The 20731-nt window shown below is 38.5% G+C and overlaps 1 protein-coding gene across 2 annotated transcripts in view; it reads right to left on the bottom strand.

Annotated features, from left to right (window-relative positions):
• The window catches only part of kcnh1a (potassium voltage-gated channel, subfamily H (eag-related), member 1a), a 36247-nt gene that overhangs the window by 6390 nt on the left and 9126 nt on the right, over nucleotides 1-20731 (bottom strand). For both annotated transcript variants that reach the window (XM_034897577.1, XM_034897578.1), the window contains 7 exons: nucleotides 20268-20396; nucleotides 18849-18967; nucleotides 18202-18594; nucleotides 10169-10326; nucleotides 8542-8810; nucleotides 3654-3853; nucleotides 1505-1757 (listed from right to left, as the gene is read on the bottom strand). In XM_034897577.1, coding sequence (XP_034753468.1) covers nucleotides 1505-1757; nucleotides 3654-3853; nucleotides 8542-8810; nucleotides 10169-10326; nucleotides 18202-18594; nucleotides 18849-18967; nucleotides 20268-20396 — 1521 coding nt within the window. The remainder of the gene's footprint in view (nucleotides 1-1504; nucleotides 1758-3653; nucleotides 3854-8541; nucleotides 8811-10168; nucleotides 10327-18201; nucleotides 18595-18848; nucleotides 18968-20267; nucleotides 20397-20731) is intronic.

Below are 20731 nucleotides of genomic sequence, written 5' to 3'. Positions count from 1 at the left end.
AAGTACCACTTGAGAAAGTCATTTGTCTCCATCCTGCTGTCTATTATCATAAAGAGTGATCAACCACCATATACCGAACCCTCTCGTTCCATATGTTTGAAAAGCTCACCTTGACCATTATAACTATAACTATGAGCCATGAAGTGTCATGGCTCATAGTAACCAAAGTGCAATTTCACAAGACTGAAAACATCTGATTACTTCTTTGAACTGCAGGGTGAAAAGCTTTATACAATGGAGCTTATTAAAAAAGACCAAGTTGCAACAGCATTAATAAAACTATCTCTTGCTTCCAAATTAGTTTAAATATTTAGGCTAATAACATTTAGATCTCTTGCATGTAGAGCAGTCTGGAAATGAGTAGTCAAACAGCACCAATCTGATGATAAAATAAGCTAGTGTGTCTTGTATTTTACATGTTGTTCGGTTTTACAGTGCCATCAGGCGAATGAAAACCTGGGTAATAGTAGTAACTTGTTCATCACTTCAGGCTCCATTACAGTCTCCATCCGGCCGATGGTATTAGCCTGACAGTATATTGATCGTTGCAAAGAGGAACCGATAGCCGGTTATTGACGATAAACAGCCCACATTGGGCATGCCAGAGCAAGCATTCCATTATTCACTAAATCAATTATCTGACAAATTAAAACGATGAGGATGTAAATTGGACATACTCTGCAGGGATTTAACCGAGCCAGCACAAGCAAGGAAATAATTATTTCTTCTGTATCTCGATAAGTAAAGAGGTAGTCACAATCACATTGTTAGATCACATCAAGGTGCAATGGAAGAAAAACGGGGCTTACTAATATCAGAAATGTCAAGGTAGTCAGTAATTCAGGTAGTCAGGCCTGGTTCTTTCCTGTTCAATATGTGTTAGACATGGGTTACTACAGGTAAGAGTACTGCATAGAGTCGGACAGCACCAAAATTAAACTCTATTCCGGTCAAGAAGGGACTCATTTTACGCCCACAGGTCTCTGGTCTGCAGTATGTGTCCAAATATATATAATCCAGACTATTCAAAATGTTACTAAGAGGGATCTGTGACAAACAAGTTATTGTTCAAATCCTGGATTCATGACTCAGCATCCCCAAGCATCTATTTTCACTGCAGTCGGAAACAGCTTGTAAAGTGGATAAAAGAGAATTTTAAGTAAAAGGAATATATTGTTGCAATTCATCGATGCAAATCCGTTTTGTTAGAACAGTGCTGGAGGCCAGTTTAGCTGAAATGTTTTTCCACCGTCATCATCACTGACAGTGTTTTCTGCATCTTAGATCTTAGAAGCTTAAGAAATCCATAACTTTATGTTTAGAAAAAGTTGATTAGATCTGGGGCAGGTCTGTCATTGGTTGGAATGGTAAGCCTTGACCGCCTCGTTTATTAAATAAACATAAGTGGTGAATTGCATTAATAATAATTTCAAAAAGGCTTAGCCTAGTTTGGTGAAAAGACAGATGTGCATTGGAAATGGTTACAAATGTGTTTGAAACTCACCTAAAATGGCCACCACCTCGTCGTCCTGAATGACCTCCAGTGATCCAGACACCACAAAACAGAGGCTGTCCACACTTTCACCGGCGTGGTAGATCAAGTCGCCGGGGGCACAGTGGATGGTCTGAAACTCCATGGCCAACGCTCTGAGGCACCCATCGCTGGCCAGCCGGAAAGCCGGGTGCTCTTTAAAAACCTTCCGGTTAAGATGAACACAAATATCTGCTCTCATGTCCTTTGGACAGATCTGCAACACCTGGGAAGAAACAAGAGTAAAGAGAAAAGCTGTATGATGACTAATCATCAGACATTAATGAAATATACTTTAGAGTTAGTAGAAAGTCTTAAGCTGATCAGACTCTACAACATTAGGGGATAAGAGTCATAAACTGTTGCCATGACTTGACTGGCATACTATACGTTGTGTGACGTAGATATGGGTGATTGCTAAGGTGCCAGCAATGGACATCGCTATTCCACTTGACAGCACCAAGAACCGATGTTTACATACAGTATATGTAAACATGGTTTTATGTATTAAAATGCATGTGGAACAATTTATCCTCCCTCATCGATTACGGTGGACTCTGGACTGCTTATATAGAGTGCAGAGGGTGAAGACACACTTATGGGTGTGGTTCATTTGGTATAATGCTCCTAACCACAGAGTAAATGATTTAATGTTCACTGATATTAAATATAACCTCATTCCTTTTTTGCAAAGAAAAGTGCCCTCTGCTCCTATTGGTTTACATCATGAAAGTTGTTAAAGCAAAACATGTTTTGCATAGATCTTTTGAACTGGATACAGCGTGACAGTGGTAGGTGGGTGTACAGTGGCTTCTACTTCTGCAATTTAGGTGACTTGAGCATAGATATTTATACATCTGGAAAAGGCTTGGGAATTTTGGGAATTTTGCAACAAAACTATTAGTCTGAAACTAAAAGTCAGTTGAACCCTACAGCAATGAGGAGGACAAAATATAAATGTTCAGAGATCTTAAAAAAAAACTCAAAAGAATTCACGATTCAAGTCGAGCTACAAGTTCAATTTGCAATGCCAATTTGTCTCATGATGGTAAGGACCCTAAACCATACACAACATCGCCGCTGTTAACACATTTGCGTATGAAACATCCGAAAGAATACGAGTTGTGAATGAAGGAATCTACAGACAGCAGCCAATATGCAGCAACTGCAGGTACAGAAAAATCCACTGCTGTGGACGTTGTTTACTTCATTAATGTGTTTATTGTGTTAATGGGAGTAGGTATTCGGTTTTGGATTTGGAATCTTAATCCGTGGATTTGGTATTCGTCCGAACCCAAAAAATCTGGATTTGGTGCATCCCGACTCAATGGTAGCATGTTGTTCAAGCACACCTAATCAACAGGATGCCAGGCGGTCACAGGGCTCTGCTTTTAAAACAAATCTCTTTGAAGATGAATGTCAAGCAGAGAGGGATTATGGGCCATTTTTAGACCATGTAGTGTGGCCTGAAGCAGACAAGTAAATAATACATAGATGCAGTGCAAGCCTAACATATACAGTAAAGAGAACAAACAAAATATCACATTTTGAATTTGAATACATATTTCCAAGTGACAAAATCTCTGCCCTTATTTAGAAACTTTTTCCATGATTGGATTTTTGGACAGGTGGATTTAAATGGGTCAGCGTTATGAATGCTTTCTGGCTTCGAAACAATCAGAGCAGCACCAGTTCAATCTATCTGCTGCCAGCTTTTAATGCTAAATTTCCACACTCATTTCAGCATCATCTGCTTTCATTGGGATGGCTGGTGTAACTGTGCCACAAAATAACTGTATGACAGTTTTTACAAAACCAATTTACAAAAAAATAAAATGTATATAAATATATATATACTGTATATTTTTATTTTTATTTTTTGGTTCTGCAGCCAACATCAGAAAAAGATATGGGACTTCTATAATATACAATATCATTTTATTTATAAACTATTTATATCAAACAAATGATGCTGCATTTGTATACATTATTAACAATCTTGTAATCAACACATTAAGTCAAAATTGTGCATCATGCTTTCCAGTCTTAAGAAGGATAATAAATAGCAGGATTACAAGGAAACTACCAGTAATCAAATGCCTTGACAGACGGTCCGACGTACCTTTTCAGTGTCTATACCCCGTGACATGGACCAGGTGGAGGCAATGTAATCCATAACTCTTTCACTCAAGCCCTTGGGCACCTGGTAGAGTTTGAGGAAGTCCCGGACGCTGTTAATCATCTCGTGGTAACGATTAGTGTTGGCGTACATTTGCTGGAAGATTGTTGTCACATTACCGAAGATGGTGGCGTAAAGAAGAGCTGGGGTAATACAGGGAATAAAAGGGATTTTTTTTAAATTTTGATGCAAGTTATAGATATCCACCAAGTTTTTAATGGCTTGTATGGGCTCAACTTCATAAGGAAAGGTAAATTATGAGCTAAAATAAATCGGTGTAAATGCAAATGCATGCAAGCTCATTACAATCTTCACCCATTGCTTGAGAACTGTGGTGCACCATGTTTTTCTAGCAAGCCAATCAGAGAAGACTGGGCTTTTCGGGAGGGGGGCTTAAAGTGTAAATGCTAGATCAGATCTACTAGATGTTTTCGACGTAGTTAGGTTGAGGCAGAAATGGGATTGGTTAGGGTTAAGGTAAGAATAATAGGGTAAGCCAATCTGATGCAGAATAAGGCAAAAAATACGTGTGGGCCACAAAGCATGTACTGTGACATCAACATGTCTATTAGATTTGATCTAACATCGACCGGTTTAAAGAGACAGGTGCTAAAACGGAGCATTTCACACAGTATGAGAAAAACAATGTATTTGTTTCAAAAGGAAATCATGTTAACACGTTTGATACAAATGAAATGTATGAACCTGAAAATGAGCATGATACATGTCATTTAATATATTCCTATATTCCTAACCATAACAGGGGATGGGGGGGATGTAATATGCACCAAAGGAATGGGATTCGAACCGTGGTTGGCTGCTTACATGTACGGACTAAACTTTGCTATGCCATGGCCCCCCCACACTAGCTTTGTGCCCCTTCTTGGCTACCCCAGTAAAAATGCCCTGGATACCCCACTCCACCCCATTTATTCACAATCTTTACTTGTTTCCTTTCGGGATTTAAGGCTTTTTTCTGTTTGAAATTCTTCAGCTGTCTGATTTGGTAGTTAAAGTTAGGAGTTTCTGAGGAGAAAGTGAACACGGCAGAGTGATTATCTTGACTTTTTTGACCATAAAGGTTATCAGGCGGACATGAATACACTGGAGAAGCAGAGACAAACTCTTCGCCGCAGCCAAGCTGACAGCGTCCCAGATATTCAGTCTTTGTTAGTTTCCTTTCTGGATTATGGGCTGTCTTTTTCTGTTTGAAATTCTTCATCTATCTGATTTTTTAGTTAAGGTTAGGTTTTGGAGTGACTATCTTGACTTCTAATCTTGACTTTAGGGTATCATAATACAGCAGTAAATATAAAGAATAAACATGAAAATCTTTAAATCAAGATTCAAAATGACAATTACAAAAACAGGTCTACAAGAACAAAAAACTCACAAACTTGGTTAACGAGTACATAAAGAAGTGGTTTAAAAACACAAAACAAATCCACAAATCTAGTTTCATAAGGATCTTCAAATTGGGTTTATGAGGACATAAACATCTCCAAAACTTTGCAACACTGGTGGCCATTATATAAATTCACTTTGATCAATCACATGGGGAATGAACAACTACTACTAATCATTGCCTCGAAACACAATTCACAATACTCTTGTCAAAAGGGAAAAACTTTAACTAAAGCTTTGTATTGTGATTGTGTGTAAGCATCCACCCCAATGCAGTTACACACTAAATAAGGCTATTTTTCTTAACTTGTCTTGTGATAGAAGAATTAAAGAAAGAGCACAGCAGTGCTTCTTTGAGCTGGTTGAACTGTTGAAACAGCTGGCGTGCATGTGGATCAAAGCTATCAGATGTCTGCTCTGAGTCTGCAGTGTTCTCTTGGCAATGGGTTGCCCTAATTAGACCTGCTAGAAGGGACAGGGGAAACATGCCAGCCACGCATTTCAATTATTCTCAGATGATGACAGTAACCTGTACATGTATTTGTCGGTTTGTTTATTTCACGGCACACAATCAAAATGTTGTCCACAACTGCATAGGGAATAATACTAATTAAAAAGTGCTCAAAAGTCCTCAAGGGCGAGGATAACCACAACTTCCATACTTTCGTCACCATTGCTCACTTGTACAGCCATGCTATCAAGCCCTGCAGCATGGCATAATATTCTTTATCACCTAAACACAAAGAATATGCTCTTGTTTGTAACACAATTGCAGGCATCAAAATCAACATGTTAACAGACCAAGAAAGGTTTTGCAAAAAGGTCTGAGCCAAGTAAATCTACTAATCTATTACATCTTGACAGTCATCTCCTTTTGAAGTAGCCAAAGTTTTGGGATGAGTGCTTCCTTGAGCTTGGGAGATGGCAACACTCACTTCTCTGATACGCAGAAAATGCCTAAATAAAGGAAACTCAATCTGTCCCTGTGGAGTGGTGCTTTGGTTCGTCCCCAACATAGCTCTGTACTTGCTGACGTACACAACTTCGTTGCAGTGTTGCTCGCCATCCAACAGCTGGCTTGTTTGACGTTAGTTATAAAACAGTTGTCAGAAAGTCAATCCCCAAGCCAACAGTTGCTATAGAAACAGGAAATATGTATAGTCCCCCCCCTACCCCACGCCACCCCCCAAAAGCCCTCGTCACTGCCAGCACCGATCCAGTGCTAGTGGTAAAAATAGAACAGTTTTAGAGCATCCATATTTCATAGAGAACAGCAATGGACTACGGTAGATTGCATCTACAACTGAATCCACCTGAGGCTGTCTGGTTGTTTAGATATTCAGATGTGTATTGCACAATGAAAAATGTAGACAATTCTCCAGATGAGTTTTGCTCATTTTCCCAAGAGTGTATGCATAAACCTGAGCATCAAAAAGGTAAAGAGGTAGTGGGGGAGGGTGGAAGCAATCATCCTCTCATCTCATGGTTGAGATTGAAGCTGAGAAAAGTACACTAGAAGTACAGAGGGATCGGAGGGGGCACTGTGCAAAATGTATCTGACGGTCAATTATTGCTTCAAGGTGTTGCTTTCGGCTTGGAGTCACACACAATGGCACCACGCTGTACACTGTATTGTGAGCCACACAAGAAAAGGCACCTTATAAATGTTTAATATTTATATACAGAAAGAAGGGCGATCTGTGAAAATATGCCTCCTTCCTATCAGATTAGATGTACTGTAAGTTTGTGGGGGCAGGAATCTTAATTGAATTATAATGCAGTCATATGCCTACAGCAAATCCATCTGGTTCTGTGTTGGTAAAGCAGATTTGATGCATTTGATGGCTGTTTTGTTCAGATCTATGACTCATATGTTTCATTTTACCAAAACCATATACAAACTACAGAAAAACTGCCAGCAAGCCACGTAATTCGTGAAAATGCTCCACTAAACTCATTATTATTTTTCACAGTTCATAGTTTTGATTGCTTCTCTGAGAGATTACAGAAAGAGTGAACACTTGTGTGAGTGATGCATCAAGCTCCAGAAAATCTCAACATTTCCGCACAGAAGACTGAGGTAATGAGTCTAATGTAAGCAAGAATAACAGAACTACAGCTTTTACAATGTCACTGTAGACTGGAGTTGACAGCAGTGTTGATGAGACTGAAAAGGAAACTGGTGAAGGCTAGATAACAATTTGAAATCATTACAGCTTTCTTTATTTGACATTATATGAATGTCACATACAGTGTTATACTGTTATTGGTATACTTTAGTTTTAGCACTTATAGTATAGTTACTCAATATTTACAGTAGAAACTGTTAATCTGGTCTGAGAATAAGAATGCTACCTGTGTGTCAGACGCAAAAAAATACCTACATTCACAAAATAGCTACATAAAATTGCCTCAAAAACCATGCCAGATGTGGCATGAGGGAGATCAACGTAGCTGTACACCTCAGTCACACCAGAAGTGACACAGAAATTTATCCGTGCATATTTTAAAAACATCTGGTTGTAGAAGCTTGGTGACATATGGGCTACTTGCAGGGCCACTTGGTAAACTACAGTAGCTGCCGGGCTAATTATTAACATGCTAACCAGCCTGGAACTTGCTTGCGCTACTTAGTCAAAAAAGCTCTCAAAGCTTCTATTTTTTTAATACTGTTCTGTTTGCTTCCACTGGCCTTTTGTTGTTAGTATTGTTTATCATTTCATCCAGTAAAGAATTAATAAAGGAGGATTTCAAAAAAAGTAACTGTCAGTGGCAAGCTTGTTTTATCTTTGTCTTCATTTCTTGGATATGACAAATGTTAAGTTGACTCAAGTCAACTAAAAATGACTTGATGGAACCATCATTGTCAACAGATGTGCACATCAAAATGCCACATTGACATTCACCTCCCCACACTTGAAAGAAATGTGAAAAGTCACAAATATATTCCACACACGTCATTATTGAACACAATTTTTAGAACGTAAACATGAAATTTCCAATCTCCCATGTGAAATTTAGTATATTTTCCTATAGTATACCATTTGACATTTAGACATTTGTGAACCACAATTGTGCCCCACACGGGGCTGTGCTTTGAGCCTTGAAAATTTAATGTTTTGTTCTAACATACCGAGTAGTAACTAGTAGGCAGTGAAGGCATCACAATGCCAATGCTACTGTAGATGCTACCATAGTTCTGGCACTAAATCATATCCAACCTGAGTAGCATATTCTGAGTCAAAGGAGAGTTAGAAATATTGCTTAGCTAATTATCTGTAAAGTTCTATTTTCTGAACTTTGTATGCTCTATTCATAATTCATTTATCCGTCTACCTCAGTGGATTGTGGCTTTAAAGAGCATATTTAACGTCTCATGTATCATGTATCTGCTACACTGGATGAAAGATAAAACGTCTCCACTCACATCCAATCATCATCATGGCCACCGCAAAGATTTTCTCACAGTCTGTCGTAGGGGCAATGTTGCCGAAGCCGATGCTCGTCAGGCTGGTCATGGTGAAGTACAAGGAAGTGATGTAGACAGAGTCTTTGTTGGGCCCGCCCTCCCACTTGCCTAAACTGGCGTTGAAGCGGTACGGCGTGCCTGCCGTCTCAGCCAGGATGTAGAGCCAGCTGTCCATGCGCACAATGTTTGTTTCTTCATCGATAACCTCATAATCACCGATGCTGAACCTGGAGAGCCAGAAGTGGTGAAGAAATGAATCATCAGTTATGTATTAGAGATTGCATTTCATTACTATTAGTTCACATGATGGTTTAACATTTCCCAACTGAATGCTGTTGCTCAGAGTGTGACTATTTTGGGAGCAGCACCAGCTTCAATTATTAAATATCATTCTACACTTATTTTATGTAAAAAATTACATTTTACTTTAGGTATTTCCTTTAAATGTGCTTTCTAATACAAGCCATTCCAGGTTTCTACCACACCTTCCCATGTGTTTTATATTTCTTCAATGTGATTTGCAATTGTGTGAGTGAAACAAATAAACACAAACAATTACTCACGTTTGATTATACTGTCTGGGCAAATAAAAAGTGTTTATTATATTGGTTAGAGCCTCCAGACTCCTAGTTTGCTAACCATGAGAATGAACTAATATGAAATCTTGCATATTGACATTGTTTGAAATCTTTTAGATGGACATGATGTTGTAGTTAAGAATATTTTACTTGAAGAAGCCTTCTAATGGTTATTTTTTGTTGTTGGAAGTACAACACAACACAAACCTGCAAAGGGAAAATTGGTGTTCACCAACTATCAAACACATTCTCTCTGTTTTTATGTAGGCAGGACATTAAGTTGTCATGGTGGTATCTGTGTGAGTGTGTTTGTATTTAAAGATTCCCATAAACATAAGAAATCAACACATATTGGAAACTCAATGCTTCCACCACACTTGCCCCCTGAAGAGTAGATGATCTGATTAGACTTTGGAGGCCTGCGCCATAAATTTACATGCTAATGAGTGAAAAACGAATTCTCTAGAAACTGCTACAAATCTTTCTGGCTTTAAGGTATTAAAAACATACTGTTTTGATGCGTGAAAACAAGTATGTTGACAAAACATAGCTGCTAATTAATGCATTAATTAGCTCAATCAATGGCCTCATTATATAAATTGACTTGGCTGTTAATGTATCACAGTGATGACAGCAGTTTTTCAGAATGTGTTATGTAATTTATAAGCAAATACGGTAACCTCAACATTGCATTTTTGTCTGTTTTTAGTCTCTGTTTGACAACTGTAAAAATGTACATTTGAAAGTCTATATATTAGGTTATGTTATGTATATATTATGTTATATGTTATGTTACATACTGTATATATATATATATATATATATATATATATATATATATATATATATATATATATATATATATATATATATATATATATATATATTATGTTATATATAACTATATATTATGTATTTGAAAGTCCATATTTTATGTTATATTGTTTGATGAAAACTACCAAGTAAAAATTTAGAATGAATTGATTAAAAAAATACCATGAACATACCAAATGCAGGCCAGCCAATGAGCGGCCAGTCCAAAAACACACACCAGCAGGACCAGTACAGCAGCCCCGTACTCAATGTAGTGATCCAGTTTACGGGCAACCCGACCCAGACGGAGAAGCCGGACCACCTTAAGTGAGCTGAACAGACTGCTGATCCCCTAAAACAGAAGTGAACGAGGAGAGAGACAGAAAAAGAGGCAGACATTGGAAGCAATATTTATACAACAAAAAGAATAAAACGTAAAGCAGAATGTTACCAAACACCTGAAAATATATTAATAAATCCAAGAATAATTCACAGTAACATTTAACTTTGAGTTCCCTCACGACTATATTAACATTTAACACATAGTTTTATAATACACTAATGTAGTTGTATGCAGTTATAAGGACATTTATAAAAGTAAAAGTGTTCATATAAGTACAGTATTTGTCATCAGTTGGGATTTACAAAGTGCAAGCTGGATAAAGTTAACTTTTTTTAACCTTTATTTGTTCAGTAACGGTTAACTGAGAAGAAGCCTCTCTTCTGCAGGACCGCCCTGATCACATGCACACGTTACGTTACACATGTTACACATTATACCTGGAAGCTGCCCAGTTTAACCACAGTCTGATCTACTGGCCACTGAGCAGCTCCACTGGAACTATTCGGGTTAAGGGCCTTGCTCAAGGGCACCTCAGTGGTGGCAATGAGGGAGGGACAAGCACAGTGCCTTCAGTATCCCTACCTAGTTTTATATATATATAAATATATATATATGATAACCGATGACCTCTCAGTCACAAGCTTGCTTCTCTAACCTTTAGGCCTCCACTGTCCAAACTCTGATGGCTTTGTATAAAGTAATACTGGGTGAGAACTTATACATAGTTCACAATATGATATGCAGTATTTGGTTTTGCTATTTCCTTATTTGTATTGGATTTAAACCAAACAAAATTCAGATTTAACAAACCTCAAGGAGTATAAAGTGACTTAATTCACAATAATCTGCCTCAATCTGCATTCATACTAAATGATCTTTTCTATCCAACAAAATAAGCAATGAAACCCACTGCGGACATAAAGTCTGATGTGCAGTGAGGGAAAAAGGCATTTGATCCCTTGCTGATTTTGTACATTGGCCCACTGACAAAGAAAAAAAAAGAAAAGATCAATCTAAAATTTTAATTGTAGATTTATTTGAACAGTGAGAGACAGAATAAAATAAAATCCAGAAAAACAGATGTCCAAAATGTTATAATTTGATTTTCATTTTAAGGAAGGAAATATATGTATTTGACCCCTCTGCAAAACATGACTTAGTACTTGGTGGTGAAACCCTTGGTGGCAATCACAGAGGTCAGACGTTTCTTGTAGTTGGCCACCAGGTTTGCACACATCTCAGGAGGGATTCTGTCCCACTCCTCTTTGCAGATCTTCTCCAAGTCATAAGGTTTCAAGGCTGACGTTTGGCAACTTAAACCTTCAGCTCCCTTCACAGATTTACTATGGGATTAAGGTCTGGAGACTGGCTCGGCCACTCCAGGACCTAATGTGCTTCTTTTTGAGCCACTCTTTTGTTGCCTTGGCCATGTGTTTTGGGTCATGGTCATGCTGGAATATCCATCCACGACACATTTACAATGCACTGCCTGAGGGAAGGAGGTTCTTTCCCAAGATTTGACGGTAAATGGCCCCGTCCATTGTCCCTTTGATGCGGTGATGTTGTCTTGTCCCCTTAGCAGAAAAATACCCCCAAAATATAATGTTGCCACCTCCATGTTTGACGGTGGAGATGGTGTTCTTGGGGTCATTGGCAGCATTCCTCCTCCTCCAAACACAGCAAGTTGAGTTGATGCCAAAGAGCTCCATTTTGGGTCTCATCTGACCACAACACTTTCACCCAATTGTCCTTTAAATCCTTCAGGTGTTCATTTGGCAAACTTCAGATAGGCCTGTTTATGTGCTTTCTTGAGCAGGGGGACCTTGCTGGCACTGCAGGATTTCAGTCCTTCACGGCGTAGTGTGTTACCAAATGTTTTCTTGGTGACTCTGGTCCCAGCTGCCCGGAGATCAAAGGTCCTCCCGTGTAGTTCTGGGCTAATTCCTCACTGTTCTCATAATCATTGCAACTACACAAAGTACCCTGGTACTCCAGTGGAGCACCAGGCCAAGGGAGATTGACAGTTCTTTTGCGTTTCTTCCATTTGTGAATAATTGTCCCCTTCTCACAAAGCTGCTTGGCTAAGTTTCTTATAGCCCATTCCAGACTTGGGTAAGTCTACAATCCTGTCCCTGACATCCTTGGAGAGCTCTTTGGTCTTGGCCAAGGTGGAGAGTTTGGAATATGATTAATTGCTTCTGTGGACAAGTGTCTTTTATACAGGTAACAAGCTGAGATCAGGAGCACTCCCTTTAAGAGTGTGCTCCTAATCTCAGCTTGTTACCTGTAAAAAAGACACCTGGGAGCCAGAAATCTTTCTGATTGAGAGGGGGTCAAAAAGGTATTGCCCTCATTTAAATGCAAATCAATTTATTAAATTTTTGACATGCGTATTTCTGGATTTTCGTGTTATTCTGCCTCTCACTGTTCAAATAAATCTACCATTAAAATTGTAGACTGATCATTTCTTTGTCAGTCGGCAAAAGTACAAAATCAGCAGGGGATCAAATACTTTTTTCCCTCCTGTACTGCTGTGTTTGCTCAGGGTCTCACTTCAACATTACATAAACAAAACAAAAAATATATCAAAACACTTGAAAGCATTTTAAAGAATAACTAAGACTAAGACTAAGTCCATGAACCTACAGTAAATGTGATACAAAGATAAAAGCAAACAAAATATACAAACAAGATGAGGAAAAACCCAATATTCAAAGATTTAATACATGCTGAGTTGCTTTTTAAAACATTCCTGTGCAATGTGATGAAATTTTACAACTTTTAGCGGTTCCTGCCGCCTGCCTGGCAAGCAGCTAAATGTCGACTCAGCTTAACTGACATCCACTCAAACAGACAATTGCAGTCCCATCAGTTTGCTGCTGGTATTCAGTGCTTGTGTGTGTGTGTGTGTGTGTGTGTCTGTGTGAGACGAATGGGAGGGGAATTGATTTGCTAATGTGCTGTGGTCTGCAATGCGAGTACAACTGCAGTGCTCGCTGTCACTTGATCTGATCTAGCTGCATGCCAGACACCTCAGCTTCTCTAAATTCACTTTACAGACCTGAGCTCCAACACAATTCAATCATCAGTGCAATCGTGTTTTTGAGTTCTGCTGCAAACTCTGAAAACACAAGTTGGGAGAAAAGTGAATCACTCAATAGATATGAAAAATATTTGATTAAAGAACTGGTTTATCATTTTGGAAAAAAAAGCTTATTTGCTTTCCTGCAGAGGGCAAGATGAGACTCTAGTGTCCATATGCCTAATGTGAATAACAGGGCAAAACAAGCCTCTAAAACATTATGAATGTAAAATGATAAACTTGCTGGTGTGCAAGAATGCTGAGTTAACTATTTTATGTTTTGTTCGCCAACGAGTTCTACAATATCCAATAAGGATAAACATCATAATGAACAGTCATACATTTCAGCTTCCGACACCCAATGTGACAAGTTAGCCAATTAGAAAACTCAAGAAAAGATGCTGTCAGGGTGTCTAAAAGAAAGAGGTGGTTCTTATAATGCACAAAACACTATGTTCAAAACTCTATTAACGTATATTTTCATTGTCATATCGCTACAGTCAATTTGTCAAAATTTACAGTTTGTTACTGCTGACGTTAAGACTCGGCTATCATGCAGCTTTAATGATGCTGTTGTTCCTTTTCAAATTGTACTGTAGAACATTATCTGATAGATGTTATCTCCTAGCAACGATAAGCTTTAACAGGAGAAAAAAAAAAGCATCAGAAAGTCTCACTTGCTTTCTGTGACATTTATTTCACGCATTGATGCTTCTGCTGCCATACGCTCATCGAGCGTCAGAGCTGAAATGTTGGTGCAAGAATAAATGTCACAATGTGGAGAGTGTGTGACTATTGCTGTTAAAGCTGATGGAGAGGTTCTCCATCAGGTCTTGCACTGATTTATTTATTGACTAGTGGATGTGTCAAGCACAATGACAAATGAAGGAATCTTGAATATGTAATGTGTTTGTCAAGGGTGCATGTGTGCAACACAAAACTGTTCATAATCATATTCTAATCAAACTGAAGCCTACTTGAGTGACAGCTCGGTGGTTCCAATTCTTCCCATCACGTCCCATGCATGAATACAGGCAGAAGAGGAAGGGGAGGGGAGGCCATGCAAACAGAACGGATGAAAAAGAAGAAAACAAAAACGAAGCACAAGTAAGAGAGGAGACACTTGATCAGTAGTAAGCGATGAATAAAACACATGACAAAATCAATTTTCAATAAAGGCTTCAAATAAAAAGAAACATAATAACCTCATTTAGGTTTTGTAAAGTGTGTGCCGTATGACCAACGCATGCACTAAAAGCTTGGTTAACTTTGTCAGCTTCTGTAGCAACATAAAGTGAATCATTAGTGTTTTGGGGTTATCAGTCATAGTTACTGAAATGTGACAGGCGGTGCTTTAAGATTGCAGAGAACATTTTTGACAGCCATTCCTTGGTAATGATCGTCCCTTCCCTACTTGGAAACCTTTTGGGGAAAATAGCCATCCAAGTTATTCATGTCAGTCGTTAGGGTCTGTGGCAGCAGCAAGATGTTTCGGCACCTGGTTTAATAACACGGGCGATTGTTCACCCACTCTCATTTACCCTTGCCATGGATTGCCTCAAAGCAATTTGGAGCAAATTGGAGTCACTGAGTTGTTGCAGAGACACACTGGAAGATGATCCTGGAAGTGGATAGTCATCTTTCATGTTAATTTACCACCAATGTGTCCATAATCTTACCATAGGCTAAATTTACACTTGAACCTCACGTATAAAGTATGACGCAGTACTGTAAAGGGTAGAGCTTGAACTAAAAATCAGTTTCACTGTTGTTAATTCTTTTTTTTAAATTAATTGATTGTCATTAACTTCATTAAATGTCCCAGAGTCCAAGGTGACACTGACAAAATGCTTCAGTCCCAAAATGATCAATGTAGAATTACATAAAACTGAGAAAAAGCGTCATATTCTCACATCTGAAAAGCTTTGTGAACCATTAGATGTTCGATAAATGACTTTAATGACTACAGCTTTAATAACTGATAAATCATTTCTCAACTAATGACATGAATGACTTGCTTCAGTGGACGAAAGCCACTGCCTGACAGAACAATGTCTAATCTCTTTTCATACAATAAGAAAACATATCTTATTGGATGCAGCTGATGATTAATCTTTTATCTTTACCAATTTATCATTAAAAAAAAGACCAAACCCCAAAAAATCTATCACTGCATGTAGTCAAAGCCTGAAACAGCTTAATATTCTGTGACATAATGTCCAAAACTATGCTAAAAAGCATTTAAGAGCCATACTGTTGGACTGGGTGACATGTTATTTTGTTACAATTACCACATTTGTATTCTGAACAATGCCATGGCTGCAATTTCAATTTCAATTTGCAATTTCTGGAAACCATTGATCATATGACATGACATCTGACATGTGTTTTGAACATATCAAATCACTGACCCGCTCATTTCAATTAAGAAACATTGCCAAACTTAGAGCTGTTGCTTAGCATTCTGAGCTTGAGATGATCATTCATGGTTTTATATCATCCAGGCTTGATTACTGCAACACCCTTTTCACCTGTCTCAACAAGTCGTCCCAGGACGGTCTACAACTGGTTCAGAACTCTGCTGCAAGGCTGTTGACCAGGTCCAGCAGGATGCAGGATCCCTCCTGTCTAATCCTTGGTACATTGGCTTCCAATCAAGTTCAGGATCCAATTTAAAGTTCTTGTTTTGCACCTGTTTATATGTCTGACCTGCTCCATCCGTGCACTACTAACAGGTCCCTCAGGCCTTCTAACCAGGGATTACTGGTTTTCCCACTCGCTTAAACCTTAAAAGGTGACAACCTTCCAATTGTGTTGCATTCTGCAGTCTCTATTGTCAGCTGAGGACACACTTTTTTAAATTCTCTTCGTGTTTGTAACTTTGGGTTTTATGTTTTAATCCTTGATTGATTTTTTTCAGTGGTTGTTTAACTATTTTTTAAATGCTTAATTTCTGTTGGATCCTAAACATTCTTTTACAAATGTTTATCATGTGAAGCCCTTTGTGACTTTGTCTGTAAAAGGTGCTGTAGCAATTAAACTTTATTATTGTAAACACAAGCTAAACAGACAATGCTTTTTTTCCTTTTTTCTTGATAAAACTAAAAGATCAAATAACACCTGCCTCATCTTTTAAATTCACAAGAGCTTGTTGTTTTTCCTCCTTCTGCTGACCCCTGACCGCTTCTGCTCCGGCCACTTGAACTTGTCAGCGTTTAGGATGCTGAAGCATTGAAAGACTAGAAAGAGGCTAAAGTGCTGGTCCTGCAAATATAACTCATTGCTCGCGGCCAACCAGCAAGCTTCTTTTTCTAAAGCTGTTCCACATCATTATATATTATCTTGTACCGTGTGAGCTAGCTGGCAGTCCCTGAGAGGCGACATACAGTGTGCTGCTCGCTGTGACGCGTCACGTTGTTTAATGCTTTCACAGCATTTTACTAAGTAATAACACATGCACACACAACATGAGACATGACACATTTAGGCACACACAAGCACACAATGATGAATTATTGAAATGAAAACTTGCAAGTGCAGGGACCTGAGGCTCCATTTAATCAATGTGTGTGTGAACATTTGGACCTGATTCAAAAGCTGTGGTTGCATCTAAAATATATTTTCAATCAGACGCAGCTAGAGATCGATGTCTGGTAACTAGATTTTATCTGCCGACATACAGTATTTTAACATGATGTAAGCATTGTGTAAGGTATTCTTCTCCCTCAATGAAACAAATTTAGGTTAGCATGGTTATGCCATACCTGAACAACAAATAAACAACCTATTTTAATGTACCCTTTGTACAAGAAAACAGAGTTTCAGTAAACCTTAAAACAACCTCATACAGTTATGTACGAGTAGAAAGTGATAGAGTTGAAAGTGACAAACTCACAATGCTGGTTTGGTAACACAACATGCCTTAGTTCACAGCATGATTCAGTCCCTTTGTCAGCTGTCATTAGGTGTTAATGGTTTTAGGCCAGTGACACAGCAGAGGGCTGTGGAGCGCCTGGGTTTAATAATGTAACGCTTCTTCCCCAATTAAAATGTGCCAATTATCTCAAGATTCTGTGATAGCTCTAAAACAAACACTCCTTATTTTGGTGCAACATTTATAGATTCACAAACAAGCCTATTGCAGTAGTATGTTGCTCATTCCCACCTCCTGAACAGGATCTGATCGCTATTGCCATGATTGTGCCTGTGTGGAAACCTAATAACTTACTAATACCCAATAACCTTAGAAAGGATCACCTCGAGTAATTTTAACGCTGTCTCAATTCATTGGCAAAAAGACAAACAACGCACATGTAAAACACATGTACAAATTTTCTAATTTGTTAGCATTAAGATACATCTTTTTTTTCCATTGTAATTGTAAAAAGCAACCACTATTTGATTTTGACCTTATGCAGCCCGTCCTTTTTGTTGTTTGGTCCGTTTCTGGCTTTGTCTCTAAAACATCCACTATTTCTAGTATAAAAACGTAATAGTCATGTTTGCCCTTTTATTTTTTTAAACAACCACTCAATTATCAAAATAGTTGCTGAAAGTGATAAATTCTAATTTCTTGTTATGTCCCACTAACAGTCCAAAACCCGAAACTATTTGGTGTACAACCACTTAAGATAGAGAGAAGCAGCATATCCCTACATCTGAAAAGCTGAAAGTAGCAGACATTTGGCATGAAGGCTTGAAAGATGACAAAAAGGAATTACACATTATCAAAATAGTTGCTGATTCTGATTTCTTTTGACCAACTAATTGCTCCAAAACAAACACAGAACCACCGCACTCACCTCATCTACATTCTCGAAGGCGTTGATGACGTCGTACGGCAAGCAGGACAGCAGGTCGATAACAAACCAGGTCTTCAAGTAGTTCATACGGATCAGCTTGGGGTCTGAGATGACCTCGCCGGCGGGTCCGACGAACGTGGTGTGGAAGTTCAAAACAATGTCCACCAGGAAGATGACGTCCACAATGCTGTCCACCACCAGCCACGTCACATTGTTCTGCTTCGTCTTGAAGGAGACATTGTAGGGCACCATGATAGCTGTGTAGAAGGTGAGGATGAGGATGACCCAGTCCCATGTGGTCTTGAAGAGGCAGTAGTGCAGGATGATGTGGGGAGGGGTTTTGGGGGTCTCCTGTTTGTATTGAGGTAGGATATCTGATCCGAGCTGCAGTACCTGACGAAAAACAGCAAGTCAGGAAAACTCAAAAGACAGATCAATGTACATGAACAGCAGAAGGCCAAAAATAATGTAGCTTGGAGTTTAAATTATGGCAGCCTGACTGTAACTATAGCTCATATGCAAGTCATAAAAGTTGACCTGATATAAATGACTTAAAAATTCTCACAGTACATAGTTTGTTCCCTAGTACACATAACTGGGTTTTACTGAATTAAATAAGAAATAAAAATAGTGTGCATCCTCCGTACCTCAGCTAAGCGGGAGTGCTTGTGGACATTCTCTCCTTTGTGGACTGTGGGCTGCAGCTGTTGTAAGACTCCTCTACTGCTTGTCAGAGCTCGAGTCAGTCGGGCAAACTTTCCCCAGCCTGAGGATTAGAAACACATACAGTATGCACGATCTTTAACATGGTGTTTTGTTAAGATTTTTTTTCTGGTACTGTATATTTCCTGGGGCTACAGCATGTTTTCAGAACTTGAGAGAGTTGTGAAAAGGAAAACCTCTCAGAATCAGGTCTGAAAATACTTTTTTTAAAGTATTAAACAATTGCTAAGGACTCCAATCTGTAAAGCTTTGTAGTAAAAAAGAATACATTGTAAATTATAACAAAAGGAGAGTGAAAACCTCACAGATGTTAAAGGTGCATGTTTTTATTATTGTTTGATAAGGTAGAAGTAAAACAGTAGTATGTATGTATTGTTCAAAATGGTCTGTTTAATTTATCTTGTTGGACCTGATAAGCTAAAGTCTTCTACCTATCCTGAGGGTCTAGTGTTATCTAGGCTTTTTTTGTTGTTTAGTTTTTTTCTTTTTGCTATACTTTTATAATCTTTTTATATACATATACTGTTTGTATATATACTGTATATATATACAGTATACAGTATATACATATATACACACACACATATATACATACATATTTCAATCATAAGTAATAAAGATTTTATCCACTAATTTATTCGTTAAAGAGGCAATAATAAGTCAACTCTGCTGTTGTAGTTTTACACTGCTTTTTGAGATGAAAGACAGAGTGTGAGCATTGGTTTACTGGACGTTGTACAAAAGGCTATCGTTATGTTTCTGATGAGGAGTCCTAAGCTTTTCTGGGCGACTGCATTTTTGTCTTCTTATGATTCTTTTCCTACATTCCCCACTCTCTACTCAGCACGTAAACCCATGCTTGGTATTGTTGCCTGCAGGCCATGTCCCATGGAAGATAGAGGGCTAAAGCTAAAGTCCTCACTGATGGAACAGCCTTCACAGCGGAGCTCTGCCTGTTGATGCAGAACTACAATCTAAATTTTAATCTAATTACACATCCTATTTTGGGCAATTGTCCAAACCTTACGGTTGTTCTACTTTGTCTGTCTTCATCTTTTTTGACTGAGTGGATGTTTGCCAGAGCAGATGCACAATGCAAAGGGTCTGATCATGATCGCTGGCGGACTAGTGTTACCTCTGCCTCTCAATTTAAAAATCTTTAAATCGCACATGTCCGTCGCGCAATTGAAAAACATTTTAAAGTTTTTTTTGGGCCATTTAAAGTATGAAGTATCTGCATTTTTCCTAATTTAATCACTCCGGCGTACAATTAACTTTCATTGGCATCTTCAGAGAGACATCCTTTTAAGAGAAGGAAATAAATGAAATCGGTTGACTCTAACCTTTTGTAGAATCGTCTTCAATTGGCTGTTTAAAGGCTGTGATGTCACTAAACGTGCAAAGAAACAGGACCACTTTCTCTTGTTCATTTCGAATGGGAGCAATCTTCACAAAAAACCAAACAGGCGTCCCTGAAAGTATAAAAAGAACAACATACATATATTTAGCTGCATCATCTGCTTGTTTTTAGAAGAAATGGCAATGAGTGCACATAGAGCAGAAATCTTGACTGCATGGTGTAAACTGTTCTTTTCTGGGCTTTCAAAACTTTCCATGTTTTTCTGTAACACCTGCATGCAGAAAGGAAACAAACATTGCTACCTTTTTCTGGGGAGTTTTTTTTTTGTTCTGGCTCTACCAATCAGCACATTTTTACAGAGGAAGAAAGGTTCTAGGCTGCCTTTAAACTCAACTGTACGTTACAGGAGCTCTGAATACATTTGCATTACAAGAGAGTGGAAGACTT

The sequence above is a fragment of the Etheostoma cragini genome, chromosome 17, assembly GCF_013103735.1.
Source record: "Etheostoma cragini isolate CJK2018 chromosome 17, CSU_Ecrag_1.0, whole genome shotgun sequence".
Taxonomy (NCBI): Eukaryota; Metazoa; Chordata; class Actinopteri; order Perciformes; family Percidae; genus Etheostoma; species Etheostoma cragini.
Note: the sequence above shows the minus strand (reverse complement) of the source record. Positions and strands in the feature narration are given on the sequence as shown.